The sequence below is a fragment of the Dendropsophus ebraccatus genome, chromosome 3 (assembly GCF_027789765.1).
Source record: "Dendropsophus ebraccatus isolate aDenEbr1 chromosome 3, aDenEbr1.pat, whole genome shotgun sequence".
Classification (NCBI taxonomy): domain Eukaryota; kingdom Metazoa; phylum Chordata; class Amphibia; order Anura; family Hylidae; genus Dendropsophus; species Dendropsophus ebraccatus.
Genome location: NC_091456.1, coordinates 23146662 through 23174408, shown reverse-complemented (window position 1 = coordinate 23174408; position 27747 = coordinate 23146662). Strand labels below are relative to the sequence as shown.

The following is a 27747-nucleotide window of genomic DNA, read 5'->3' as shown; positions in this document are numbered from 1 at the left end:
ACTACATCCTACTCAGCACTTATCACACAGATCTGGTGGTTCTATGTTCGTGTATTTATTGGAACTGTATGAAGTGTATTTCAAGAGACGTTGTGTTACTTGCTGCACATTTACAAGTAGTAAACCCAGTCAATGTTATCAACAGAGTCTGTGATTATTCACTACCACCTGCCAAGCACATACGCCGTAACCTTGGGACATCTCCCCTATCTGTGGGTGGCGGGTCCTACCACTATTCAGGAGGGTTACTACACCGCTCTGACCACCTGTGACTACACTATCCCAAGGGACCCTGCAGAAACCCGACAGGACACCGACCACAGGGGAAAAGGGTACAACCGGCCTTACATTCTACAAGCAGGCGCGCCATCACACCTGTGTGCTCACCAGGCACTGGAGTCACATGACAAAACCCTTAAGCTCCGGCCTTATCTCGGCCATCCACCACAGTAGTGGCGTCACAGTTCCACCTAGCAAGTGACCGGCCGTCCCACCACTACAACATCCTCCGGATCTCACCTTGTGGGGTAAGGATGATCCCTTACCCCAGAACTACAATGGAGGACCTGGTCAATAACCTGAAGAGAGCGGGGACCACTGTCTGACAGATTTTTATTAGTAACACAGGGCACGCAAGGTCCCTGCAGATCAGCAATGGTTCCTTGACCGACCAATACCAAAACAAAAATACGGCTATCGCCGACTGGTCGTTGTCCCTATTACAAGGGGTGATATTGGCCTGTCCAGCTGGTATTTATCCCGTTTAATAGGCCCTTATGGTGGTTTTACACGGAACGATTTATCGTTCGAACTTGCACGATAACGATCCAATTCGAACGATAATCGTACGTGTAAACGCAGCGAACGATCAAGCGACGAGCGAGAAATCGTTCATTTTGATCTTTCAACATGTTCTCAAATCGTCGTTGATCGTTCGCAAAAAATTCGCAGATCGCTTTGTGTAAACAGTCTTTCGACGTTTTCACCTATGTGTGAGATAGGCTTAAGCAATCGCAAAACGATTGCATAACGATTTTTCCGTACGATTTATCGTTCCATCTAAACGCTGATCATTATAAAAAAAAAATTGTTCATTCAAAATCGTTAATCGTGCGATCAGGCAAATTATTGCTCCGTGTAAAACCACCATTAGTCTATGACCTGTTTCACCAATACATTTTTTAGTTTGTATTACAGCCGCAGGTCTCGGTCTCACTAATGACCTGGACTGTTCGGGTGGAGTTTTTCAGCACAATTTGGCATGTATAAAGGTCGGTAGAGGCCCACTCCTTACAATGGGATTCACACTGTAGAACTTTTTGAGGGGAAAATTTTTAAAGCGGTAAAGGAAAAAAAAAATAGTTTTCAAAACAATCAGTGTCAGAAAGATACATAGATTTGTAAATTACTTCTATTTAAAAATTTCAAGTCTTACAGTACTTATCAGCCGCTGTATGTCCTGCAGGAAGTGGTGTTTGACACAGTGCTCTCTGCTGCCTCCTCTGTCTGTAACAAAAACTGTCCAGAGCAGGAGAGGTTTTCTATGGGGATTTACTACTACTCTGGACAATCCCTGACATGGACAGAGGTGGCAGCAGAGAGCGCTGTGTCAGACTGGAAAGAATACACCACTTCCTGCAGGACATACAGCAGCTGATAAGTACTGGAAGACTGGAGATTTTTAAATAGAAGTAAATTACAAATCTATAAAACTTCTTGACACCATTTGATTTAAAAAAAAACAAACAAAAAAAAACTAAAACCATTTTTACCTGAGTTTCCCTTTAACTTTAATGGGTTCCATTAGGCTGAGGTATTGTTAGATTCTGTAACAGAGCAGATGTGAACAGACCCATCTGCCTCCATAGTACCATAGAGTCCTGACAATGTATGTGGGATATGTGACTAGTGAGGTCCAGGCTGATGTCTCCTCTCACTGACCCCTTCTACAAGAGGCATGACACGTGACCCAGGCTTCTCAGGCAGGGGTGCAGTTCTCCTCCGCGGCACTAGGTGGCGATATACAGAGCGTAGAATACTAATAGACACCCTCCTCTGTGTCTGCAGATGGCTGCCCCCAGGATGGCACACGCTGAAGCGGCGCTGCAGGACCCCGGGCAGTGCGTCTGTTTCTATCAGGGACGAGGACTGCATTCTCTGGCCTCACTGATACTGGCGCTCCAGCGCTTCACCGAGTGAGTGTCCCGTCCGCACATGATATCTATCATACATGTCTGTGGTGCCAGGCTCGGTGTATGGAGGCTGGGATGAGACGGGCACCAGCCTGTCACTATGGCATCTCTCTGGGCTGTGCTATAGAACTCCATACATAATGCAGGGTATTGTACAAGGATGAGGAGGGGATCAGACACAATATACTGTACCTGTATGTACATATACAGAGAGATATATATATACATACAGATACTGTATATACATAATGCAGGGCAGTATACAAGAATGAGGGGATCAGACACCCACAATATACCTGTATGTACATATACACAGAGAGAGGTATACATATACACAGATACTGTATATACATAATGCAGGGAAATATACAAGAATGAGGGGATAAGACACCCACAATATACCTGTATGTACATATACACAGAGAGATATACATATACACAGATACTGTATATACATAATGCAGGGAATTATACAAAAATTAGGGGATCAGACACCCACAACATGCCTGGTACACATACACACACACATATATATATATATATATATATATATATATATATATATATATATATATTTATGCTGATACACGTACATATACACACACACAGATATACCTATACATATATATATATATATATATTGATAAATGTACACATACACACATACAGATATATATATATTTATACTGATACACATACATATATACTGATGCAAGTAAATGTAAACACAGATATACCTATACACACAGATGTATAGTTAATGCGGGGAATTGTACAAGGATGAGGGGATTAGAGACCCACAACATAACCTGGTACAGATATACAAAAACACAGCAACACGTACATATACACAGACAGAGACACACATACACACACACAAATAGCTTTCTAATACGGAACTTAACCTAGTAGAGGTTTTGCTGAATTGCTAGATATAAGGCCTCCCCCAAAAGTAAGACCTACCAAAGGTTTTGTTTGGAAGCATTGCCGCCGAACAGAACACCAGACCATGCAGCTGGGATTCTTTATAGCCCGTCGCCGTTGTCCCCGACCTTCACCGTCCATTGAAGAGCAGCTGCATGCAGGACATGAAGACCATCCATCAAATGCCGCCAACACCAATGTTCCCTTCTATGGGCAAGGCATCAAGAGGCTCGTCGTCTGCTGCCATCCCCATTGTCCCCTACCGCCAGATGTAGAGCTGCACACAGTCTGCCATTATCCTGTCACCTGCCACCATATTGTATGCTGTCTTTGCTGTACTGTACAAGTATGCTGTGGTGATCTCCCTCTAATGGCCAGAAGCCGGGCTGAAGCACTGGAGGCAGGCCGATCCACCCCAGTGGGAGGAAACCGCCATTGATCCTAATAGAGCCGCGTCATAGAGGGACGGGGGTTCCTCCCACTGGGGGAGGGTTAGCCCGCCTCCACTGCTTCAGTCCAGGCCTGATGGTACATTCACTTTAATAAAGCTCAGACTCTCTTCACACCACAGTTATTTTTTGCATTATAACAGAAGCTGTGACAGCAGTACTGGGCATCAACGGTCTGTTCTATGTGCTGAACTGTATGTTTGCCATCAAATCATAGGGAACTAACACTGGACAGCAATGTGGATGTGCACCCGTAGCCGTCCCCATTAGCACAGAGCCAGTCATTCAGAATAAGGGATCCAGGCCCCAACATGGACTTATAATATGTACAGATATGGGGCTATAGAAATGAATTGGTCCTTAGTCTGTCCCCATATTTTGATCTGCAAATGTAAACCCATTCATTTCTATATCCCCATACAAACATCTGTACATATTATAAGTCCATTTTGGGGCCTGTAGAGGTACTCTGATGAAAATAAATAGTTTTTAAATCAACTGATGTCAGAAAGTTGTATAGATTTGTAAATTACTTCTATTTAAAAATCTCCAGTCTTCTAGTACTTATCATCTGCTGTATGTCCTGCAGAAAGTGGTGTATTCTTTCCAGTCTAACACAGTGCCCTCTACTGTCACCTCTGTCCATGTCAGGATCTGTCCAGAGTAGTAGCAAATCCCCATAAAAACCTCTCCTGACATTGACAGAGGTGGCAGCAGAGAGCGCTGTGTCAGACTGGAAAGAATACACCACTTCCTGCAGGACATACAGCAGCTGATAAGTACGTAAAGACTGGAAAATAGAAGTAATTTACAAATCTGTAAAAGTTTCTGACCCCAGTTAATGAAAAAAATAAATATTTTCTCTGGAGTTCCCTTTTAAGACTAGTGAATGGGTCAGTGCAGTTGCAGTGGCTACAGATGCACATCCATAGTGCTGTCCATGGCAGTGAGCCTGTGGCTGCAAACAACCCTACAGATGTGTGAACCTGACTTTTTACTGTTTGTCTATGTTCCAAGTTTGAGAATGTATAAGGAAACATAGGCGGCCGTAACATAGACAGGCGCTCTGTGTTTTGAAGGCTAAAATAATCTAAATGACCTGATGTTTAATGCAGCTGCACTCACGTCTCCTGCTATTGCCGATCCTCTCTTCGCCATGGTATTTATTGTTAATATTTCCTCAGATCATCAGTGAAACGATGTAAAGAGAAGCACCTAGATGAGGCTGTCATCGCGTTGGAGGCGGCAGTGCAAGCTATGGAAACCGTCCCTGATAATGAACTGCTCCCATTACTCCATTATATCCTCACCACTCAGGTGGCCTGTAGTAGCTCTTCTAGTTTTTTCCTAAAGCTTGAAAAGGTGAATTGGATATATGTATAATGAAATTACATGACAGTCATGCAATAGGGAAAATTGTGCAAAGTTCACAAAGTGTCAAAAAATGTACTGTATATCATATGGAATATGGACAAAAATAAGAACTTTAGACAAGTGTTTATAGTGTTATTTACTGAAGAAACTGAAGATGTGATTTTCTGTTTGTAGAATGCTCCTATATTGTGTTTCTACAAAGAAAATGCCTTTTTTTTTAAAGGGAAACTGACAGCACGGTTATGCCTATATCTGTGCTGTCACTTTCCCATTGCCGATCATACGAGCATTGCATACTTACCGTCTGCACTGCTCTGTGATCTGGCATATTCTTAAAAAACATTCTTTATCCAAGGGCTGATCGTGTCACAGATGTGGCCTCTGCCCACCCCACTTTCCAGCCAATGCAAGATCTTCGGGCTGTCAATCATTCTGGAGGAGGCGGGGAGTGGCCAAAAGATACAGCATCGGGTGGAGAGCGGGGCGGGCGCAGGCGGTGTCACAGACTTACCTCTGTGACATGATCAGCCCGGGGATGAATAATGTTTTTTAGACGACGGATCACAGAGCAGTATGAAAGGTAAGTATGCAGTGCCCATGTGATCGGCAGTGGGAAGCTGGCAGTATCTGTGCTGTGTCAGTTTCCCTTTAAGAAATTGAAATCCTGTCTTTGTATATCTGACCTAATTTTTACCTAATTGCTTTCCTCAGGTATTAGCAAAGATTTCTCAGGTTAGACCAAACCTTGTGGTACAGGTCAGAGAATCCTTTTTGGCTCGCCTGTTACAGAGTAAAAAGGTAGGATTAAGTGGACGTAATACACTTTAACAATAGAGTCTTCTTACATATTTGTTCATATTTATTAAATGGTTTCTCTAGTTTCAGACATTGATAATTGGTGGGGTGCTACACCCTGATAACCAGCAGTTCAGCAAGGCTGGGTGTCCTGATATACACAATGTACATCAGCCTGAAGCCTTGGCTCTGTATGTTGTGTGGAGGTGGCTCGGGTTACTGCAGTTCAAATCCCATTAATTTCACTGGTAACTGAATGATAATAACCCAGCTGCACCACTGCGCAATGAACAGAGCTGAAGCTTCTGGCTGATGTACACTGCATATATCTGGGTGCTGCGGCTCCCCTAAACAGCTGATCAGTTGGTATGCTGGGTGTTGGCATCCTACCGATCAGATGTTGAAGGTTTATCCTGAGACGCCCCTGGTGTCCTCTTGCAGCGTCTTAAGGTCCCCCGCTGAACGTTGTCACCCATGCTTCTGAGGCGGACTCGTCTTGGCAGTGACAGCCCACTCAGCCCATCACTGACTGAATTGGGAGCACACTGTAGCAAGTGATTGGCTGAGGGGTCTGACATTGCAGAGATGAGTGCATTTCAGATATAGAGGTGGCAGGGTTTAGAGGGGGACCTGAAGAAGATGCAGGAGGAGGATACTGGGGGGAGGGTGGTGAAGTAAGAATAGGATCTTTATTATGTTCTATGCAAGGACAGCAATATATAAAAATTTAAAGGGGTTATTCAGTGTAAATCTTTTTCTTTCAAATTAACTGGTGTCACAAAATTATATAGATTTGTAATTTACTTCTTTTAAAAAATCTCAATTCTTTCCATACTTATTAGCTGCTGTATGTCTTGCAGGAAACGTTTTATTTTCAGTCTGACTCAGTGCTCTCTGTTGACCTCTCTAGCCAAGACAGGAACTGTCCAGAGCAGGAGAGGTTTTCCATGGGGATTTGCTGCTGCTCTGGACAGTTCCTGTCTCGGCCAGAGATGTCAGCAGAGAGCGCTGTGTCAGACAGGAAATAAAACATTTCCTGCAGGACATACAGAAGGGAATAAGTATGGGGGGCGTGGCTTAGCGATGGCGCTGTGAGGACGCACACGACGGGAGCTCCGTGTACCTCAGCGCCTTCCACCTCTGTTCCTGGACTCCCCTTCCTTCCCTGGCATGCCCGGCAGCCGCAAGAGACCTCCGGTGAAGTCCCCGCACCCGTCGGCACGATTATCCTCCCTCCGCTCCCACTTTGAAAGGTACCGGCGGTCCCCTCACCAGACGGCAGCGGCGCACGTGCCGAGCAACATGGCGCCGACACGTGCGGGACAGAGCAGTGAGGACCTCACTACATCTCCTCCGCAGGGGGCACAGAGTGAGAAACAGCCTTCGGGCTCCCCCAGCCCTACTCCCTCTCCTCTCTTCCCCTGGGACTGTGACCCATTGCCCCAGCGCACGACGGCAACTCAGGCTGCCTCCTTCTCCCTCACACAGCCGCAGCAGCCATCTTCTCTGCAGGGAGAACTATATGCTCTCAGAGAGCTTATTCAGGCTCTACCCTCAAAAAGTGACTTAGATGCGGTAGTGCAGCGCATTGAGCTGTCCCAACAACAAGCCATTGAAACTGTGAGAGCTGAAGTGGAGCAATTAGCCAGCAGAGCCACAGCTACTGAATCTGCTACCTCAGCATTACATACAAGGGTGGCAGCATTGGAGCAGGAGGCTGAGGCGAACAGGCGCCATATGCAGACGCTGGCGCTGCACTTAGATGATCAAGAAAACAGGGGACGCCGAAATAATATTCGGATTAAAGGACTGCCTGAAATACCTGCTGGTGATGATCTTCCTAACAGAGTTACTCGCCTTTTCAATCAACTCACAAATCGCCCTGCTGATGCCTCATTCACAATTGATAGAGTACACAGGGTCTCAAGAGCTTATGTTGGAGAAAATATGGGCCCGAGAGATGTCCTGTGCAGGCTACATTATTTTACTGATAAAGAAATGATCCTGAAAGCAGTCCGTGACCTAGACAATGACATCCCTGACGGAAGCACAGTACGTCTGTACCCTGATGTTTCAGCTCGTACACTGTACATGCGGAGGCTGCTGCAACCCCTGCTAGCTAAGATCAGAGAATCTGGGGCCACGTACAGATGGGGTCACCCCTTTCACATCATCATCAGGAAAAACTCATCTTCCTTCATGCTGCGCAGTCCTGAGGATGCTGGAGCACTCTTCCAATTTCTAGGTATTCCTGCCTTCTCTCTACCCAACTGGCTAGCCCTGGGACGACAAGACCCACCACATGCTCCAAATCGGCGTAGACGTTTTTCGACACGTGTTCCCCGACCGGAAGCCACAGTAGATGTCCCTTGGATGCCGGCGAGAGACCGTTCTCAGAACTTCCCGCAGGAGGCTTAAGGCGAAGTGTATGGGACGTAGTACAACGTTACATTTGGAACTACTCCAGATCCATTCCCTCTGACAGCTGGTGTTGCCGCCTTGATGTACTGTCTTTCTCGAGAATCCTCAAAGACTCTCCATGATGTCATTCGGCGCTGAGATATGCCTGTTGTCAGATACGCTGCCGCCATTTGCTGACAATATATGGGGATAATGGGACAGTTATTTGTTCAGAATATATACTTGCTTATTTGGTTGGGTCCGCTAGCGGCAAGCTGGCTTACCTTATGTTGCCCCCTTCCCCCTGGGTTCTCTCTCTCCCTCCTCCCTCCCCTCCCCCCCTCCCTCCTCCCCTCTCCCCCCACCCCCCCTTCCCTCCCCCAGTTATTTGGGTTTGTCCAGGAACCCCTCAATGGTTACTGAGTGGGATACGACATGCGTTGTTGCACTGTTTGCTTTACTCTAATTTTACTGTGTCTTGCTCTCCCAATGTATAGGTACGGAGGTGGCGGAGCTCCCACCCGTCGCTTTCCATTGCTCTCTACTCTCTTGTGGACCACCTTGGTTCCACGTGCACTTTAGTGCCTGTCTTGTTTTGTTATTCTACATTTCTCTGATCTCTCTTTTCTGATCCTTTCTTTATCTTTATCTAATCTCCCTTCACCTCTGCGTCTTCCCCCCTTCCTCCTCCCCTTCGTCTACCCTCTTCCCCTACTCCCTCTCCTCCCTTTCCTGTGAGGCCTACCCGGGACAGTCCGAGACCCCTCTGCCGATTTTAGACATCATGCCCACGTCCGTGCTATCAGAACTCCAGGTGGGAACCTTGAATGTGAAGGGACTACATGACCCGGGTAAGAGATCCATTCTTTTAAACACCCTAAAAGCTAAACAGATCCATGTAGCGCTTCTCCAAGAAACACATATTACAGCTGATGCCAAATTCAAACTCTCTAACGGCTGGTTCCCCCATGTATATCACAGTCATACGTCCGATACTAAAGCCAGAGGGGTGAGCGTTTTGTTGTCACGTTTGGTGCCCTGGGAATATGTCGACTCTCGCAGTGATGGTGAGGGAAGGTTACTTATGGTCAAGGGTCGCATTGCTACACTGATGTACACTATAGTGGTGCTCTATTTGCCAAACACGGGTCAAGACGCGACTTTCAATAGGTTTCTGGAGCTGATTGAGGACTTTGCAGAGGGTACGCTGCTGATGGGGGGGGACCTAAACATAGCCTTAGACCCGAAAGTTGATACTTCCACTGGGATGTCACATCTGACATACGCCACTCGTAGGCGGTTTAATGCAGCCCTGAGGGAGTTTCAACTGATGGATGTGTGGAGGATTTTACACCCAACAGACAAAGATTTCTCCTTTTACTCCCCTGCTAGAGATATGTACTCCAGACTCGATTATTTCCTAATTCGCCATCGAGATCTTCACCTAATCTCTGCCTCCTCCATAGACAATATCACCTTTTCTGACCATGCTTTAGTGTCAATGAGGCTCTCCTTACCCAGCCCCATCCCCCTGCAGTGGCAATGGAAACTGAACTCATCCCTTCTGTCAGACACAGTTGTAGTTAGTGACTTGAAAGCAACACTGACGGACTATTTTCATACGAATGCCACTGAGGACGTCTCCCCAGGGATTTTGTGGGAAGCCCATAAATGTGTGGCTAGGGGGACTTTAATCAAACATGGGGCCAGACTTAAAAAAGGCAGGGCCACGCAGATACTAAAACTGCTCGAGGAGCTTAGGGGGGTGGAGAGGCAACATAAGACCAACCCCTCGGAGGACCTCAAGGTCACCTTAATGCAGGTTCGTGAGAGACTGAGGAAGGCACTGACACATAAAGCCAAGGCTACCCTGGCCAGATGTAGATGCCACTTCTACGAACATGGAAATAAGTGTGGCAGATCTTTGGCGCGAGCACTCCGAGCACAACAGCAGCAATCCTACATCCCTCATATTCACTCTTCCTCCCGTTCCAAGGTGCACTCCTCCCTAGATATAGCAGAGGCCTTCAGATCTTTCTATTCTCGTCTATACGCCACTGACGCCACTAACCCTGCCACAGTGGATTCCGCATTCCGTGATAAAATACGTCAATATGTGTCGCAATCTGGTATGCAACCACTTAAAGATGAGGACATTGAAGCACTTGAAGCCCCTATTACGGCTGGTGAATTAGCGGTAGCTATTAAAGAGACACAAACAGGGAAAGCCCCGGGACCTGATGGATTCGGTCTGTTGTACTACAAAACCTTTTTGGAACAATTGAGCCCACATTTTCTGAGTGCATTTAACTCTTTAACTCAGGGGGCCTCACTGCCGCTAGATGCCACTAGAGCCCATATAGCAGTCATACCCAAGCCGGGGAAAGATACCTCAGAATGTGCCAATTACAGGCCAATTTCTCTGCTCAATGTAGATCTCAAATTATTTTCCAAAATTCTTGCCTCTCGTCTTGCACCACTTCTTTCTAGGGTGGTCCATCCTGACCAAACTGGCTTTATGCCTGGTCGTGAGGCCAGAGACAATACCATGAAGGCCATTAACTTGATCCACAGGGCGAACATCTCCAAATCCCCCTTGCTGCTTCTCTCAACCGATGCAGAAAAAGCCTTTGATCGAGTTAATTGGACCTTCATGGAGGAGACCCTTAAACACCTGGGTCTGGGCCCATCTTTCCTGGCTTGGATACTGTCCCTATATGCCTCGCCCACCGCTAAAGTTAGGGCAAATGGTATTCTCTCTGGTGACTTGACCATACACAACGGCACGCGGCAGGGATGTCCCCTCTCTCCCCTGATCTTTATTTTGACCCTGGAGCCTTTCTTGTGCTACATTAGATCGAATCCAAATGTCTCGGGCATGTGTATCCGAGGTCAGCATTACAAAGTGGCGGCGTACGCCGACGATTTATTGTTCTTTGTTACCAGCCCCTTAATATCCCTGCCTAACCTCATGACGGAGTTTGACACGTACGCGAGACTATCCAATTTTAAAATAAATTTTTCCAAATCGGAGGCCCTTAATATCACTTTAGAGGATGCTATGGTGACTCAGCTTCGACCTAAATTCAGTTTTAAATGGTCAGACGATGTCATTAAATACCTAGGGGTTATCCTGACCCCTAATGTCGCAGATTTATACCGTCGCAATTACCCCCCACTCCTCTCTAGGATTGCTGCTGATTGTGCAAAGTGGTCAAAAGGTTTGCACACCTGGTTTGGCCGCTGTGCAATATTTAAAATGAACATTCTGCCACGGTTGCTCTTTCTATTTCAATGTGTGCCAGTGCTTCTCCCTACTGCTTTCCTTCGCTCTCTCACATCCATTCAAACCCGGTTTATCTGGGGAAATAAACCTGCTAGAATTAAGAGGAAGACGTTATTTAGACCCAAGGAGCAGGGAGGGATCGGACTTCCAGACCTTAGACGCTACTACCTAGCTTCACACTTGACACATGTGCTAGACTGGTGTAGAAACTCGAATACGAAACCCTGGATCTGGATAGAACAGGCGTCCTCTCAGGTTCCCCTCCAGGTGATCCCATGGATCACTTGCCCGGCCATTTCCTCTCTGAAGACACACCCGACCATAGGACCCACATTGAAAATTTGTGCGGATAGGGTGTTACGACAGTGTTTCTTTGATGTGCATTCCCCCCTGGCTCCCATCTTGGGCCATCCAAATTTTCCGCCAAGCTTTACTGATCCGGTTTTCAGACGGTGGGTAGCGGCGGGGAAATGCAGGATCACAGATTTCCTATCTGGGAGTTCATGGGTTGATACCAGCACGCTCTTGACATGGGATGACCCTTGTCCTTTGGGTCATTTTCGGGTCGCGCAACTTCGTCACTATCTTTCCTCTCTCCCCACACCCCCACAGGTTACGAGGGTTCTCACCTCTTTCGAGACTCTTTGTCTTGAAAAGAGACCTCTTAGACATACCCTTTCCATCACGTACCAGCTCTTACTGTCCTCACCCGAAGAACCCATCCCTGATTTTATGGCTAAATGGGAAGCGGACTTGCAGATTACCTTCACTGCGGAACAGCGTACGCGTATTTTCTGTTTGGCCCATAAGTCGTCAATCAGCTCCAGATTCCAGGAAGCTGGCTATAAACTGCTATCTCGGTGGTACCGAGTCCCTGCAAAGCTTCATGCCCTAATGCCGTCGGTAGACCCGTTGTGCTGGCGATGTGGGACTGCTGAGGGTACATTGATGCATATATTCTGGGACTGCCCAGTTCTCTCTCCATTCTGGAACACAGTTATTAGGGTGATACGAGAAGTGACTGGTCTCACCCTGCCCATGGGCCCGGCGCTTTTTCTCCTCCATCACTGCGAGATTCCTCTACGTGAATATAAGCGCTCTCTCCTTAAATTCCTGGTGATGGCAGCACGCTCTTGTATTCCCTTGTTATGGAAAAAGCAAGGTCCCCCATCCCCCTCTCTCTGGCTGTCCAAAGTCAATGACCTGATGTACATGGAGGACCTGACCTCCAGTGTCCTACACTACGAAGACCGCTTCAAACGCATTTGGTTTACATGGATGCAATTTCAAGATACTGAGTCCTATAAAGACCTACTGAGAGACTCCACTTCAGCTTGAGGCCTTGCTCGCTGTCGGCCCTGAAGGCCCCTTGGGTCGCTGGGTTTGGGCCCCCCCCCCCCCCCCCTCACCGCCCCGGACTGTTCTCTATCCCCCCCCCCCTTCCCCTCCTATTCCCCCCCCATCCCTGTCCTCGTTTCTCAGTCTTCCCTTGCCTTTACTTAATTATTTTCTCTTTTCTCCTTTCCTTTTTTCTTTTGCTAATCTGCTCCTTTTACTTTGTCCTATCTTACTTTCCCTCCTCGGGACCATCTTTCTCTTTTCTCGTCACTACGGCTCTGGATCTTGATCCTGGAGCTTGTGGTGTACATGTTGTTTATAATACACTAAGAAATGTTGTTCGTTGGGCGGAGGGGTTGGAGCTTCTCCTTCAGTCGGCCTTATTTCAGTGGAACTGCGGTTTCACTTTCTGCTGCGCTTTTTATTCTGTCATATGCTGATGTAATAACTCTATTGCAGTATTGTCTCTCACTCATGTCTACTGTCGGAGATGTTTCCGATGTCTTTTTTTGCCTGACGTCAATTTAAATAAAGAATTTAAAAAAAAAAAAAAAAAAAGAAGGGAATAAGTATGGGAAGACTTAAGATTTTTTAATAGAAGTAACTTACAAATCTATATAACTTTCGGACACCAGTTGATTTGAAAGAAAAAGATTTTTGCTGGACAACCCCTTTTAGTGGCCAGAGTACCCTTTTAATATCTGAAATTAGAATTGCTGGGAAAAGCTGGGAATGCCCCTTTTAATGGATAGGAAAATGTTAATAGACTAAGAGCTGTATTAAACGGCCTAACATTACACTGGAAGCGAACACTGATTTGCTAGATCAGTGCTCACTTGCCGAGCCCATACACATCTCTATTATCAAACAATAAGGCCTGTATATAGTTAGCGATGTCCGTGCAGTCCTGATGTACTTACCTGTTCAGGCTCCCCTGGTGTCCTTCAGCATTGTTCCTGTGTTCCCTCACTGCAGCCGCTTACTTCTAATCCTGTCTATGAAATGACAGGCCACTCAGCCAATCACTGAGCAAGACTGGTCAACGCCACTGTCTGTGATTGTCTAAGCGACCTGTCACTTCAAAAACGGGTTTAGAACTGTCAGAGGACACCGGTGAAGCCTGGACAGGTAGGTATAATGTATTTTTTCGTCTTTACCTTAGCATCAGCCGTTGCCCACGCATCACTATTGCATGAAGTCATGTGCGGCGGATGATTTTTAAACATTTTAAAAGACAACGATCATCGGATCGTTTTTTCCCTCTGATCGTTGTCCTTATTACATGGAGCGATAATCTGCCGAATCAGCCTAATTCAGCAAATTATCGCTAAATGTAATAGGGCCCGAATACAGTCTCTATTGTGAGATGGAGTTAGGTTCCATGCAAGGATCAGGAAGTGACAGGGCAGATACATACGGAGCATTTCTGTGTATCATTTGCTGCAGCAATTGAAAGGATCTTTTATTTAAAGTGTCACTGTCGTTTACATTTTTTTTTTTTTTTCAGAAATCAATAGTACAGGCGATTTCAAGAAACTTTGTAATTGGGTTTATTAGCTGAAAAATGCATTTTTATCATGAAAAAGCAGTTTGAACCCCCCTCCCCCTGTCTTCATTGTTTTCTATGGAGAGGGGAGGGGTGGAGGGAGATGAGGCACCAAAACAGGACAACAAAGAGTTAATTTACAGCTACATCACCGGGCTATCTCCTCTGAAGCACTGACCTCTCTGACCTCTGAATACCGGCTTTCACACAGCTTCCGCTGTGTTATCCTTTGTTTGTTCTCTGCGGCCGACTCCCTCCCCTCTCCATAGGTTACACAGGGCCCAACTGATGTAAAAGTCCAGATTTCCTGATAATGAGCAGTGAATTAGAGAGAGGAGGGGGGTGGCGGGGGGGGGGGGGGGGGGGGGGGGGGTCTCGGGAAAGTCTTTTTGAATGCATATTTGCCTAATAAACACAATTACAAAGTCTCTTAAAATCGCCTGGACTATTGATTTCTGCAAAAAAAATAAAAAATGACAGTGACACTTTAAAGTAAATCTGTCACTTGTATCGTTTTGCTGCTTTCCTGTTATGCAGGAGAACAGACTCCATGTTGCTCCCTCAAATAGGGCAGCATAAACCTAACAATAGAATAAAAGGGATTTTCCAGGACTAGAAAAAAAACCTTTGTCTGTTTATTGCAAAAGGATATGACCGCTTATTTTGTCACTGTCAAAATCGATTCATGGAGCACATTTCTAGTGGTAAGCTTATGTAGTCCTGGTGTCAGACACCAGTAGTCCATCTCTGATCCACCAGTGTTAGTATGGAGAAGCCTATTGTGTGATCTGTTGGCCAAAGTGGGTATGGGTCTGTACATTTATAATTAGAGTTATTTTCTGGGGATTAATTACCCCGAAATGATAATATGTGGCTAACCCTATAAATCCTTTTCATTTTGTTATTTTAAATCATAGGTGTTCGAGGTTGTTGAACTGCAGACAGGTAGGACACCGATATATATACCCCTCCTTATTGATAACATAGGTCCTACTCCTACCTGACTAGAATCGTACATGTTAAGGTGCCCATAAACCCTCATCAGCTGTCTGCTGAATGCTCATTTGAGTGTCTATCTTTCCTAAGTCCTCCATTCACACAAACATTCTTTCAAATGAATGTTCCTGTTTTCAGAGGGCAGGTAAGCTGCTGCCAGGCAGCTCTGGTGGTGGCTTATCTCCCTAAACACAAAAGGGTCAAGCAGTTTAAATCCAACATGCCTGATTCTTTTATTCTCTAACAGCATATGTTGGGAAGGAATCAGGAGGCCAAATTACACATTAGTCAGCTGGTCCTGCTAAAAAAAGCCAGGTTTGTCTGACCTTTGACTAATGTGTATGGGGGCATTACTTTCTCTAGCTCTTTGATCTTCTCTAAGTACTTTCTCCATTTTTATTTTATTGTCACGTGTAGTAATTGCAGACTGTTTTTGTCTATGCAGTATGTATGTATTTGGAAGGAAGCTCGTCTGGAAAAACATATTTAGAAAAAAATCTACAAGCTTTACTTTCAAAAATCTCTTCAACATTTTCTTCAATGATGCAAGGAGAGTTTGCTCAACTTTCTGACTACTATCATCTCAGTGTTAAGGTAAAGCGAAAAGCTGTATCAAAATGTGCATTGCTACTAGTCTTACATGTAAATGTCAACTTTTTAATGTTTAAAGGGAATCTGTCATTAGATTTATGTGGCTTCAAATGAGGGCAGCATAAACTAGTGACAGAAATGCTGAACAGATAGGTGTATTACTTACATCATTCTGTTCAGCCGTTCTCCTAATATGCAGGAGAATAGGATTCTTGCCGCACCCCTCCCCCGCCTTCCAGCTGGTGATTGACAGTTGCCTTCACATACACAGCATGGATAGATAACTGCCACTCAGCAGCTGGTGGGCAGTGTGTGCTCGTGCTCATGAATATTCAGAACTACTGGGCTCATGCACATAATGGAGAGGACTACTTATTATACCTGTTATTCAAGAGGATATATCTGGATCAGCTGCACAGAACAATGTAAGTGATACATTATTCTGTTCAGCTTCTCTGTCACTAATTTAGGCTAGGTTCACACTGCGTTTTTTTCATCCATTTTTTGCAAAAAAACGGATGAAAAACTGATGAAAAAAAACAGATGCATTTGTGTGCATCTGTTTTGATCCGCTTTTCCATTGACTTCCATTGTTAAAAAAAGGATCAAATGGATCCGTTTTTTTTAACAGACACAAAAATAGTGTTAGCTACGTTTTTGTGTCCATCAAAAAAAACTGATTCATTTTGATCCGTTTTTTTTTTCAATGGAAGTGTGCATCTGTTTTTTTCATCCTTTTTTTGGAAAAAACGGATGAAAAAAAACGCAGTGTGAACCTAGCCTTAGGCTACTTCTCGATAGGACAGCATAAACCTACTGACAGAGTCTCTTTATGCTAGTGTGATTGTATGGAAAACAGGGAGCTTCACTATTGTTTATAATGCATGAGAGAAGAGTAATGCTGACATAGTACACATGACACAGTATATACATCCTTGGGTTTCGAAATACCAATTGAGGTGACTACTGTAGTTTATTTCTTATGCCATGTTATGTAGTTGTTGTACACGTGATTACTGCTTTACCTCCATGCACATAAACAAATGTATCCCACAGGGATTCCATTTACCCAGTATATGCCAAGAGTGCCCTTTTGGCATATGCCAGGCCCGTATACGTCAAACATACGTTTTTAAAGTAATAGCTGCATGGGCTGTATGGTTGGTTTTTCTGTGCTTACATTTTATATGCAGGTGTCTACTAGATTGGTTTTTACTGTCAATTTTTATTGCGTTTTAAACAGTTCATGTACTCAAATTATTTTTTAGCACAGAAACTTGTGCATGTGTACTGTATATTTAAATGGTCATGCCGTATACTTGTGTTCCCTCCAGTTGTGCCTTCAGCTGTTCAGAGAGTTTGCTGACAGTATTAGCCCACTAGTATGGGATTCTGCCTCTATTCCAAACCCTGTGGAAAGCATACTGGGATCACTCCTTCATATAATTACAGACCAGGTATTAAATGTTTGAATACTTTATTAGGCTATGGTCACATGTCACGTAGTATGAGACCGGTCGTTCCGAGAAAAGATCATCCCGGCCGATACGGCAGTACCGGCTGGATGATCTTTAGTGCTGCTGAGTTTTGATGTGGGCACATCCATGCGCACCCGCATCAGCACACAATGGAGCATGCGGCTGTAGCCGCTCGCTTCATTGTGTGAACTGACAGGGTTTGCTGCGGCCGCTATTCACTGAATAGCGGCCACAGAAAACTGACTCTAGGGGCCTTAAGTGTCTCCAGGGTAAATCTCAATAAATGATTTTATTATTTTTTAAATGAAATCAAACACCCACGTGACATGTTTCTGTATCCTAGTTATTGGGGTCAAAAATCCCTGCCTAAGCAATTGATCACTTGTGCTATTGTATTGTACTTGTGCTGTTTTGTTATGTATGTCTGCTTTTAATTACTTTTTTTTTTCTATATTTTTTTTTTTATAGAATATCAGCCGTGATGCCCGGTTATTAGCTGGCACAGCTTTGGCCGCCCTGGCAAACACAGGACCAGATGTGGAGAATGCTGCTCAAGCTGCAATGCACCTAGTACAGCACTTTGAAGTTGGTGAGGAATTGGAAGATATACTAGAAACCCTTTTACCAAAAGAGCTGCAAAGGGCTTATCTTCCAGCTGACTGTAAATCAAGGGGGGGGGGGGACATTCCAGCTTGAGGCAATTCAGGGACTTTGGAAAGCCTCTTTAGCCCTGTGAACTGAAGAATAAAAGCATTTTTCTATTTTGGGTAAGCACAGACGGATACTGTATATGTAAGGTACCATGTGTCTCCTTGCCCTAACAGCTATGTAACAGTGTCAGCAGTTTAGAATGTCACTTGTAACTGACAGATTCATTTTAATATCCCAGCCCCCCTTCTACTTCCCTAGTAGAGTACCAGTTTGTTCCCAATGTCAAACCCCTGTAACAGATTCATGGTATGGGATATGGGTTTGCCTTTTGTCCCGAAACCTTTGGCAGAAAAAAAAGTAATTATATTTCTCACAAAGGTCTCCAGCTCCCACTCCCCCCTCAAACTTATATCAACTTTTCACTTATAAAGTTTTACCTGTGTATATTTCAAGGTCAATTTCACTATATATTTCTTTTATAAATGCCTTGCAGCCAGTGGTGACTTACAGTTTGGAAAGTTGCATGTGTCTGACTATAGACACACGACCAATGAAGTGGGATTGATAGCAGTATTACGAGGGCTCCTAACCTGTGGTCGCGGAGATCTTCTCACCTGTATATTATATTCTTCGGCCAAGGTAATGTAATAAATTAATAAATTACCCTTTTTCTTTTAAAGGGTAACTAACAGCATTGCTTTGTGTTCAGTGAGACAGCCTGTAGAGGGGCGAGGAAAGAAAGAACAGGCAAGGCCGCCAAACAAGTCCATGGTGCTCAGAGCGGTGATAGGAAGCCACCACAAATTCTTCCATCCGGATCAGTGTTGGTGCTTTGGAATTCCTCCATCACCTTGATGACACTGTTCTGGCTGCGATAAGCAATAAGTAGGCCAGAGCTCTCTCCGAGGACTTGAGAGAGAAAACCGATGAGATAGAGTTGTTATGTATTGTTACTCCAGTAATAATATGAAGGAGATTTGCCACTTTACTCCTTAATACCACCAGACATGGGACATTGTGCCACAGATGCTCCCACATCTTCTATGGAGGACTACGGGAGCCTGGATGAGATTTTATAGAAGTCTGGTAAAATTAAAAACCACAGTGCAGTCAGTGGGGTGAGGAACATAATAAAGAATGTATACTTACCTGTCCCTGTGCCTGCTCCTGGACTCCTGACAGCCTTCTCCAGCTCTCCCTCCTGCAATGTTACAACCCGGCTGATGGATCGCCTGATCAGCCAGTCAGTGCCTCGGGCGGGACACCTCTGCAGTCACTGCCTGACTAAGGCGGCAAACCATCCGCCAGGTTAGATACTTAGCAGGAAGCCGTGAGATAGAAGGAAGCCAGAAGAAATGAGTTCCAGCGTCACACCAAAAGCTGGTGATGTGTCTCTGCGGGGGGGTGATGTGTCTTCTTTATGATGTTCCCCACCCCCCTGTCTGCACTGTAGTTTTTGATTTCGCCAAACTTCTCCTTTAAGCAGCAAATCCAAATGGAAATCAACCTAATTTGCATGTTTTTAAATTCTGCAACATGTATTTTAGATTTTACCTCTTGACTTCAAAGAGGATGGCAAAATCCAATGAATTTGTATTGTTTTGGACTTTGCTGCACAAATTCTGCGGATCTACAACAAAATCCATTACTATGGGTTTTAAATAGGAAAAAGAAATGTGACCCATGAAAATACTGCCACATATTTATTGTCTCTCAATATAAATCTCGGTCCTTCAGAATCTAGATGAACTATAAATACCATGTAGTATATTGATGTACCTGTTTATGACCAGTATTTTCCCTGTGTATTTTGTCCATCCTTAGAGTATGACCCTGCTGGAGTGTCTGTTTCCTGCTGTAGCCCGCCTATGTGAGCAGCAGGTTGAACCATTTTACAGTTTTCAAGGTAAAATATCCAAAGAATCATAGGTTTCAGCAGGGATTTCAAAAGTAAAAGAAAAAAATGACTTATTGTTCCTCCTTTCTATATAGTGCTCTGTCTCTGGTTACAGCGAGTACGGGAGCATCTCACTGCGCTGCTAAGAGTCCAAGGGGCTTTTTTCTTTACAGAAGCCAAAGACACTGCTTCTCGTGTGGTGAATGTTTTATGGATTGGTGCTGAAATGCAGGTAATAATGATTGTCTTAGGGCCCTATTCCACAGTAATGATAATCGGCCGGACCGGCCCCCATTTGGCCCGATTCGGCCGATTATCGTTCGGTGAAATAGAGAGAGCGGTCAGCCGATGATCGTGTCATCGGCTGATCGTTCATTTAGGGCCAGACCTAAAATCATCGTTCCCCCACCGCGCATCGCTACGGTTGAATAGCGGTGCGCGGCGGGCGACCGACGATTTGAGAAGAAACAGCAGCATCATCATACATTACCTGTCCAGGCTTCTTCTCTGCGCTGTCTTCATCCCTGGGTCCCGCACGCTCTATCTTCTGAATGGCCGGTCAGCTGACGGAGTGCTCAGCCAATCACAGGCCGGGACCGCCGCGGCCTGTGATTGGCTGAGTGTGGCCTGTCAGCTAACCGGCCATTCGGAAGATAGAGCGCGGGGGACCCGGGGAGGAGACGGAGCGGAGGACAAGCCCTGCAGCCAGGTAATGTATGATGCTGCAAGGACATCGGTAACGATGGATGTCCTTGCAGCCCTCGCTCAACTATCATCGGGCCATGGAATAGGCCCAGTAAACGAGCGGCGATCTAGCAGATCGCCGCTCGTTTACATCGTTGATCGGGCCCTCCTCAGCCCGTGGAATAGGACCCTTATTCTATCTGTCCAGAAAATTGTATGTTACTATTAGAGCCAGCTTTTCTTTTGATTTGCCATATGAAATATCTCAATGTGTGGTGCTGGTAGTCCTGTGATGTTTCCTTAAAGAGTCTTTGTTGTTAAAACTAACTTTTGACTTATCATTAGTCATGTCAAAAGTTATCGATCACATGGGGTTTCACTGCTGAGACCCACTAATTACAAGATACAGTGGTACCTCGGATCTCGAACATAATTGGTTCCAGAAGGAAGTTTGAAAACCGAGCAGGAAATAATGTAAATGTTTTTAATTGGTTTCAGCACCCTCCAATAATTACTTACAATACCCATATATTACATTGAAAAGTGCCCAGTATATTCTGTACAGGACATTATACACAAGAAACATTTAACAAAACTATCAATTATAGTACAGTAGTCACCAGCTCCTCACTCCTCCTTTACTGTATAGTGCCCCCCACCCCAGCACTGTACAGGATGGGAGATGGTGGTGCACTGACTGTACTACTACTGTACTGTATATGCACTCCAGCAGTCTTATATAGTACTGTACTGTATGTGAAGCCTCACCATTGCTAATCTCACCAGGTACAACCTACCATCCACGCTCCCAAAAACTTTCAGATACCGAGTACTTTAAAACTGGGGGGCCAAAAAGTGTTTGAGAACCAAAGCAAACTTTCTTTGAAAATACAGTTTGAGAACCGAGGTACTACTATAATGCCGGGGAGAGAGTCTGGCAGCAGAGCAATCCACTTCCCTGCCATATCTCTCTAATGGACAATTTCAACAATGTAAGTCAATGAGGCTACATTGTCGAAATTGGTGACCAGGGAGTGGATCTTGTTGCTGCCATGTCCTCTCCCCGGTTATATCTCCTGATCACAGCAGGTCTCATTAGTGTGACCTGCTGCGATCAATAATGTTTCACAGGCCTGATGACATGTCAAAAGATATTTTTAATGACGGGCACTCTTTAAGCCTTTAAATTATTCCAACCATTTTATATAACAAAGGTGCTCTGTAACCTTATTCCTGCACAGGTGGACGGGATGACAGCACTGATGCTCAGCTGCTTCCAGCACTGTTTGCACATTCACCGTCAGGAGTGTCAGCTCTTGGCAGGAATGGAAGAGACCTTGCTGCTAAATCTACTGCAGAAAATCACAGAAATCTCCTGGCAGTCTCGGTCAAGATATACTGTACTCTGTGCCCTGTTACCATTCCTTGGATCGAAGAAGGTCAGAACTCTTTTTTTTTTTTTTTTTAAGCTATGAAATATTTGGTTTTGACTAATTCTTTAGTTTGGACAGTAGACATATTGTATATTATAAGTATTCACCTGCTTTTTAGGAAATTCACATATATTATGTTCTTACAAGAGGCTGTTGACGTATTTCCGTATTATGTCAGACCAGTGAATGGTTGTAGGTTGACAGATTTGCTTTTTTTTCTTACAGGCTTTGGCTCTGTATCCTTTGCTTCCATCCCACCTGTTTTCTTGTTTGGCTACTAACTACCTGTGCCCGCCAGCTGCGGAGACTTACCGCACCCTTCTTCATTTGCAAAAACAAGAGTGGGTTCAGGAGGGAACCGTGAATGAAGAGGAGCTGGGTAAACATTGGGCAGAGATTTGGCTTGCACCCCTTTCTGGTGCATTAAGTTCCACAGACTGCGGTCTGCAAAACAATACTGCTACTCACATACTCCCCTGTACCTTGCGCACATTTAGTGGCTCATCCAGATTGCTAGCTAAACAACTGTGTGGGTTAAACAATCCACATCTCCGTGGCTGGATCAGCCTTGCACGGGCACAGAAAGTAGTCCTGGGTCAAGTAGTGGAAGCAGAGGAGAGGCTGCGGCTGTGTCTGGAATCTGCTGATGATGGAGTACGTCTGGACGCAATGAGTTTTCTGTGCTGCGGTCCGAAGACTAACCAACCCCCTTCCTCTGATGAGCTGCAACTTCTTAAAAAATATCTGCCTTACAATATGGGCTGTGACAACCCAGGCTTTCGACAACAGCTACAGGCAGTGCTACGCAGAGCTCTGGAGAGGCTTCGGGATGCAGCCATGTCTGCCCTCCGCAAGGGACATACTGAGGAGAAAACTGTGGCCATGGCAATTGGTAAGAGCTGTATATAAGTTAAATGAGCACGGTCACTAAAAATAACTTTTGACATGTCATTATAAATCCCAAGGCTATGTTCACACTACGTATATGTCCGGCCGTGGGAAAAATAGACATGCGGCCGGATTGCGAACATGCGTACGCACCACGAACATACGCCCGTAGTACAGTTATGCTTCCCTAGCTTGTTTCGAAGAGATCTGAAACAGGTCATTTACTTGAAAATCTTCGCCCAGCCCAATAAAACACACAGAACCTTTTGGATCTAAAAATCAAGTTTAATTTGGCTGAAATAAGTACTTCGTACGGGACCGCATTAAAATTCACAGCCGTGAGTTGGAACAGTTCCGGCCGCCAACGATGGTCTTGTTCATTTTTCACGGCGTCGTATACGATCCGGCCGTAAGCTCATACGTAGTGTGCATTGTGCGACCGGAAATCGTATACTTCCAAGCGTATGCATCAACCTCAAAACTACGGGCGTATATTTGCGGTTCGCACTACGGCTGGAAATATACGTAGTGTGAACATAGCCCAAAAGTTATTGCCCACAGTGGTTCTTACTGCTGACACCTGCTCTGATCAGAAGATATAGCAGGAGAGATCACGGTAGTACGATCCTCTCACCAGCTGGCTACTTATTTCATCAATATTTTCTTATAGACTTACACTGAGAATATTGACGGACTTCATGGTCGGGAAGTGGATCGCGCTGCCTTGATCTCTCTGTGGCTATATCTTCTGATAAGAGCAGATCTTAGGAGTTCAGTAATGACTTCTATTAGAGTTTAGGTCATGTTGTACAACAGTGCGTCATACAACAAGCTTTCGTACATTTACATATACATTGCAGTATGTCTACCTTACAGCTGCAAAGATCAGTTTCGCCAATAGTGTAGTTCAGTAGTAAATATACAGCAGTTTTTTGAACTGTAAAATTACCTTTTATGGTTTCAAAACTGTATGTAAACATAGCCTTGGAATAGTATAATATATAGCTAGCATATACCAAAGTGTTCTTATCAGTCGAGATCAGAGATGACTTGCTGATCCTGGAATCAAGGAGGCTGAGGGCCCTATTACACGGGCTAATCAGCAGACGAAGGCCAACCTGTGCGGTCAGCACTTGCTTGCTCCCCTTTCCCTGCTCGTTGCCGGTGGTATTACATGCGATGACAGCGAGACGGTAAGTGCGGCATTTTAGCAATTTGCATTTGCTTCCTTCAGTGGAAAAACACCTGGAAATCCAGGATGAATAGATTTAATTTCCCAATATCATTGTATCAACAATTTCAATTAATATTGGAGTAATTTTTAACAAACATGCTTTTGAATTAGGGAGGTTATTATAATTTAGATGCCATTACTAACACTTGCATGTCAAGCATATTTATGTATGTTTCTTATCTTTATTTACTGCATCAGAGTTCACGGATTGGATGTTTCGTCTGAGTGTTTCATCCTTGACCACTTCGGGGAATTATCAGCGGCGTTGTTCTGCCTTGATCACACTTTGCTCTGTGCTGGAAACTTTTACTGACTGTTGGAGCCCACAAAAGAAGAAGGGACAACCCCCACGTGAGTACTGGGTAGAATTTACTAGGTTCGTGTGCGACCGATCCCTGTATCATGCATATATCCGTGCTGACAGTTTCCAGATGCCAATCACATCAACAGTGCATACTTACCATCAGCGCTGCCGTTCCCATCTCCAGCCGCTGCTGTGTCTTGATTCATTCAGGAGGCGGCAGCCTGAATACAGTGACAACTAGACAATGAGACAGGATCTGAATGTCACAGACCCGCAATCTGTGGCACTGTCAACCTCGGAAAAAGAAGGCTAAGATGACAGATCACACAGCAGCGCTGGTAAGTATACACTGCAGATGTGATGGCATCGGGAAACTTGCAGCACGGATATATGCATATCTGTGCTGTTAGTTTTCCTTTTGTTTTCAAATTATGTGTAAAAAAAAAAGATTAAACTTTGAGGCCACAGCATTAACAAATATGTAAAACTAAAAGGGTTGTTCATTGACTTCTTCCACTTAAAGGAGAAATCTGGCGAAAATTTTTATTAAAGTATTGTATTGCCCCCCAAAAGTTATACAAATCCCCAATATACACTTATTACGGGAAATACTTATAAAGGGCTTTTTTCCTTGCACTTACTACTGCATCAAGGCTTCACCTCCTGGATAACATGGTGATGTCACTTCCTGGATAACATGGTGATGTCACTTCCTGGATAATATGGTGATGTCACTTCCTGGATAACACGGTGATATCACGACCCGACTCCCAGAGCTGTGCGGGCTGTGGCTGCTGGAGAGGATGATGGCAGAGGGACACTGAGGGACACAGGGCACTGGAGGGACACTGAGCATCCCCCTGCCATCATCCTCTCCAGCAGCCACAGCCTGCACAGCTCTGGGAGTCGGGTCGTGACAAATCTGCTTGCATAAACCATACCTTTTATGTACCTTTGCTGTATCATTTTACCCCCTCTGCTATAAACCTAACAGGATAGAATAGTGATGGGGGTACCATAGAGGCATAAGTGAACAATTTCTGGATCATTGCAAATCTGCTACTGAATTCACACTCAGAAACACTCTGTGTCTAAGCTGTTGGCACTTTTCTCTGTGAGATGATCTTGGTAATACGGTTATATGCAAGAATTAATTCTGTACAGATATTTTGTCCAGAACCTGTTCCAGTACTGTTCATCCAATCTCAGATTTCTGCTATATTTACAGGCGATGTGTTTCTTCTACTAAAATCTGCAAAGCAGAAAGGATGCTGGGATTTCCTGTCTGCTGGCAATATGCGGACTCTGTTAGGATGTATACAGGACAGTACTAATGAGGTAAACCAGCTTCAGATACACAATTCTCACAATGCTTAACCAATCCTAATTACTAATAAAGGGGTATTTCAAGAAAGATTAACTTGTCCCCTATCCACAGGGTAGGTGACAAGTAAGAGATCACAGGGGATCCAAACTCCTGACCCCCTCCCCCAGCCATCTCTGTATTGACCCCTGGTTTCTGTGTTATGAATACAGCCGCGGGTCACATGCTGTACCAGCAGCTGTATTCATAACACAGAAACCTATGAAGATGCTGGAAGAGTGCTGTACTCGTCTCTCTCCGGCACCTCCTTAGGAATTAATAGAGCCGTGGGTTTCAAGCCGCCGTGTTCGGAGGTCGGACCCCTAATGATCTCATACTTTTCCCCTATCCTGTTAACGGGATAAATAAATTTTTCTTGGAATACCCCTTTAAGTCACTGACTAGTTATATTAGTCCATAAATAGAATCTTGTCAGGATTCCCTTCCTTTTATTGTCTGTGTAGATAGAAATGCAGTATGTTCGCTCTTTGTAACTTTTGAGTTGGTATAAGCTGTTGTTAACCTCTTATATTCTTTTCAGTTCAGCTATTAGCATATGTAATTTTCTGATATGTTGTATTACCGTACAGATTCGGGAGATGGCGTCTGATATTCTGGCCCATTTTTTCCTGCCAGTCTCAAAGAAGCTGACTGTTACATTGTTTCAACTAGGGCAGACATTACTTTGTAGTCCCCGCGTACCAATGGCAGAGTCCGGAGCGATCATAATGAAGACTATGTTGCAAAGGTACTTGGAGAATAGGAAACTGAAAAAACTGGTATGGCAATTTATAAAACTGGTGTAAAGTGAAACTGGCCCAGTTGCCCCTAGCAACCAATCAGATTCCACTTTTCAGTCCTCAAAGACTCTTTGGAAAATGAAAGGTGGAATCTGATTGGTTGCTAGGGGCAACTGAGCCAGTTTCACTTTATGGCTTTGGCTATATCCATGTTTTCCCAGACTCCCTAGGGCTGCAGCCAACTTCAGCAGCCACCGCTAATCAAATGCCAAACGCTCGGGTTTGGACGAACCAGAGCGTGCTTGAAGTCCACACATGTCTAATTGCAAATACAATACATTTGGCATTATACACATTGGGGGACATTTATTTATTTAGTTTTTTTTGCGCCGGCTTAAAAATGTCCCAGCAGCGTCGACAGTACGCAGATTTATGTAGAGGGGCACTGCAAAATCATAAATTTTGCGGACCTAGAGTCCATGCCCCCCGTTCCGCCCCCTCCTCACCCCTTCCCCGCTCTCCTGACGCAAGCGGCTTAAAGGGGTAGTTCACCCAAAAAATGTTTCTTTCAAATCAACTGCTGCCATGAAGTGCCAGAGATTTGTAATTTACTTCTATTAAAAAATCTCAAGCCTTCCAGTACTTATCAGCTGCTGTATGTCCAACAGGAAGTTGTATTATTTCCAGTCTGGACAGCAGGAGAGGTTTTCTATGGGGATTTGCTCCTGTTTTGGACAGTTCCTGACATGGACAGAGTAGGCAACAGAGAGCACTGTGTCAGACAGGAAAGAAAACACCACTTCCTGCTGGACACACAGCAGCTGATAAGTACTGGAAGACTTGAGATTTTTTAATAGAAGTGAATTACAAATCTCTGGCACTTTATGGCACCAGTTGATTTGAAAGAAATTTTTTTTGGGTGGACTACCCCTTTAAACTGGGTAGATGCGAACATTTTATTTGCAAAAAAGCCTTTTGCGAATAAATTGATTTGCATCTGCCCGTTTTACGCCAAAAAATAGAACTCTTAACATTGATAAATTCCCCCCCATTGCGTATTAGTATTATAAACATTAGTATACAGTCACAGAAACTTACATCATAGTTACCAGATTTCTCGTTTAGGAAGCAAAGTTGTAGAAGTAATATAGATTTTAGATAACTGCTACTTTAAAAAGAAAAAA

General features: G+C 44.7%; 1 protein-coding gene across 1 annotated transcript in view; it reads left to right on the top strand.

The window, feature by feature from the left end:
• Nucleotides 1-2082: 2082 nt before the first annotated feature.
• LOC138785307 (tRNA (32-2'-O)-methyltransferase regulator THADA-like) overlaps nucleotides 2083-27747 on the top strand; it is a 41461-nt gene continuing 15796 nt past the window's right edge. The window contains exons 1-15 of the mRNA XM_069961122.1: nucleotides 2083-2195; nucleotides 4750-4927; nucleotides 5651-5737; nucleotides 15222-15249; nucleotides 15746-15894; nucleotides 17226-17348; nucleotides 17838-17958; nucleotides 18514-18659; nucleotides 19845-19926; nucleotides 20091-20149; nucleotides 21843-22040; nucleotides 22260-22926; nucleotides 24355-24507; nucleotides 25689-25798; nucleotides 26414-26571. Coding sequence (XP_069817223.1) covers nucleotides 2083-2195; nucleotides 4750-4927; nucleotides 5651-5737; nucleotides 15222-15249; nucleotides 15746-15894; nucleotides 17226-17348; nucleotides 17838-17958; nucleotides 18514-18659; nucleotides 19845-19926; nucleotides 20091-20149; nucleotides 21843-22040; nucleotides 22260-22926; nucleotides 24355-24507; nucleotides 25689-25798; nucleotides 26414-26571 — 2372 coding nt within the window. The remainder of the gene's footprint in view (nucleotides 2196-4749; nucleotides 4928-5650; nucleotides 5738-15221; nucleotides 15250-15745; nucleotides 15895-17225; nucleotides 17349-17837; nucleotides 17959-18513; nucleotides 18660-19844; nucleotides 19927-20090; nucleotides 20150-21842; nucleotides 22041-22259; nucleotides 22927-24354; nucleotides 24508-25688; nucleotides 25799-26413; nucleotides 26572-27747) is intronic.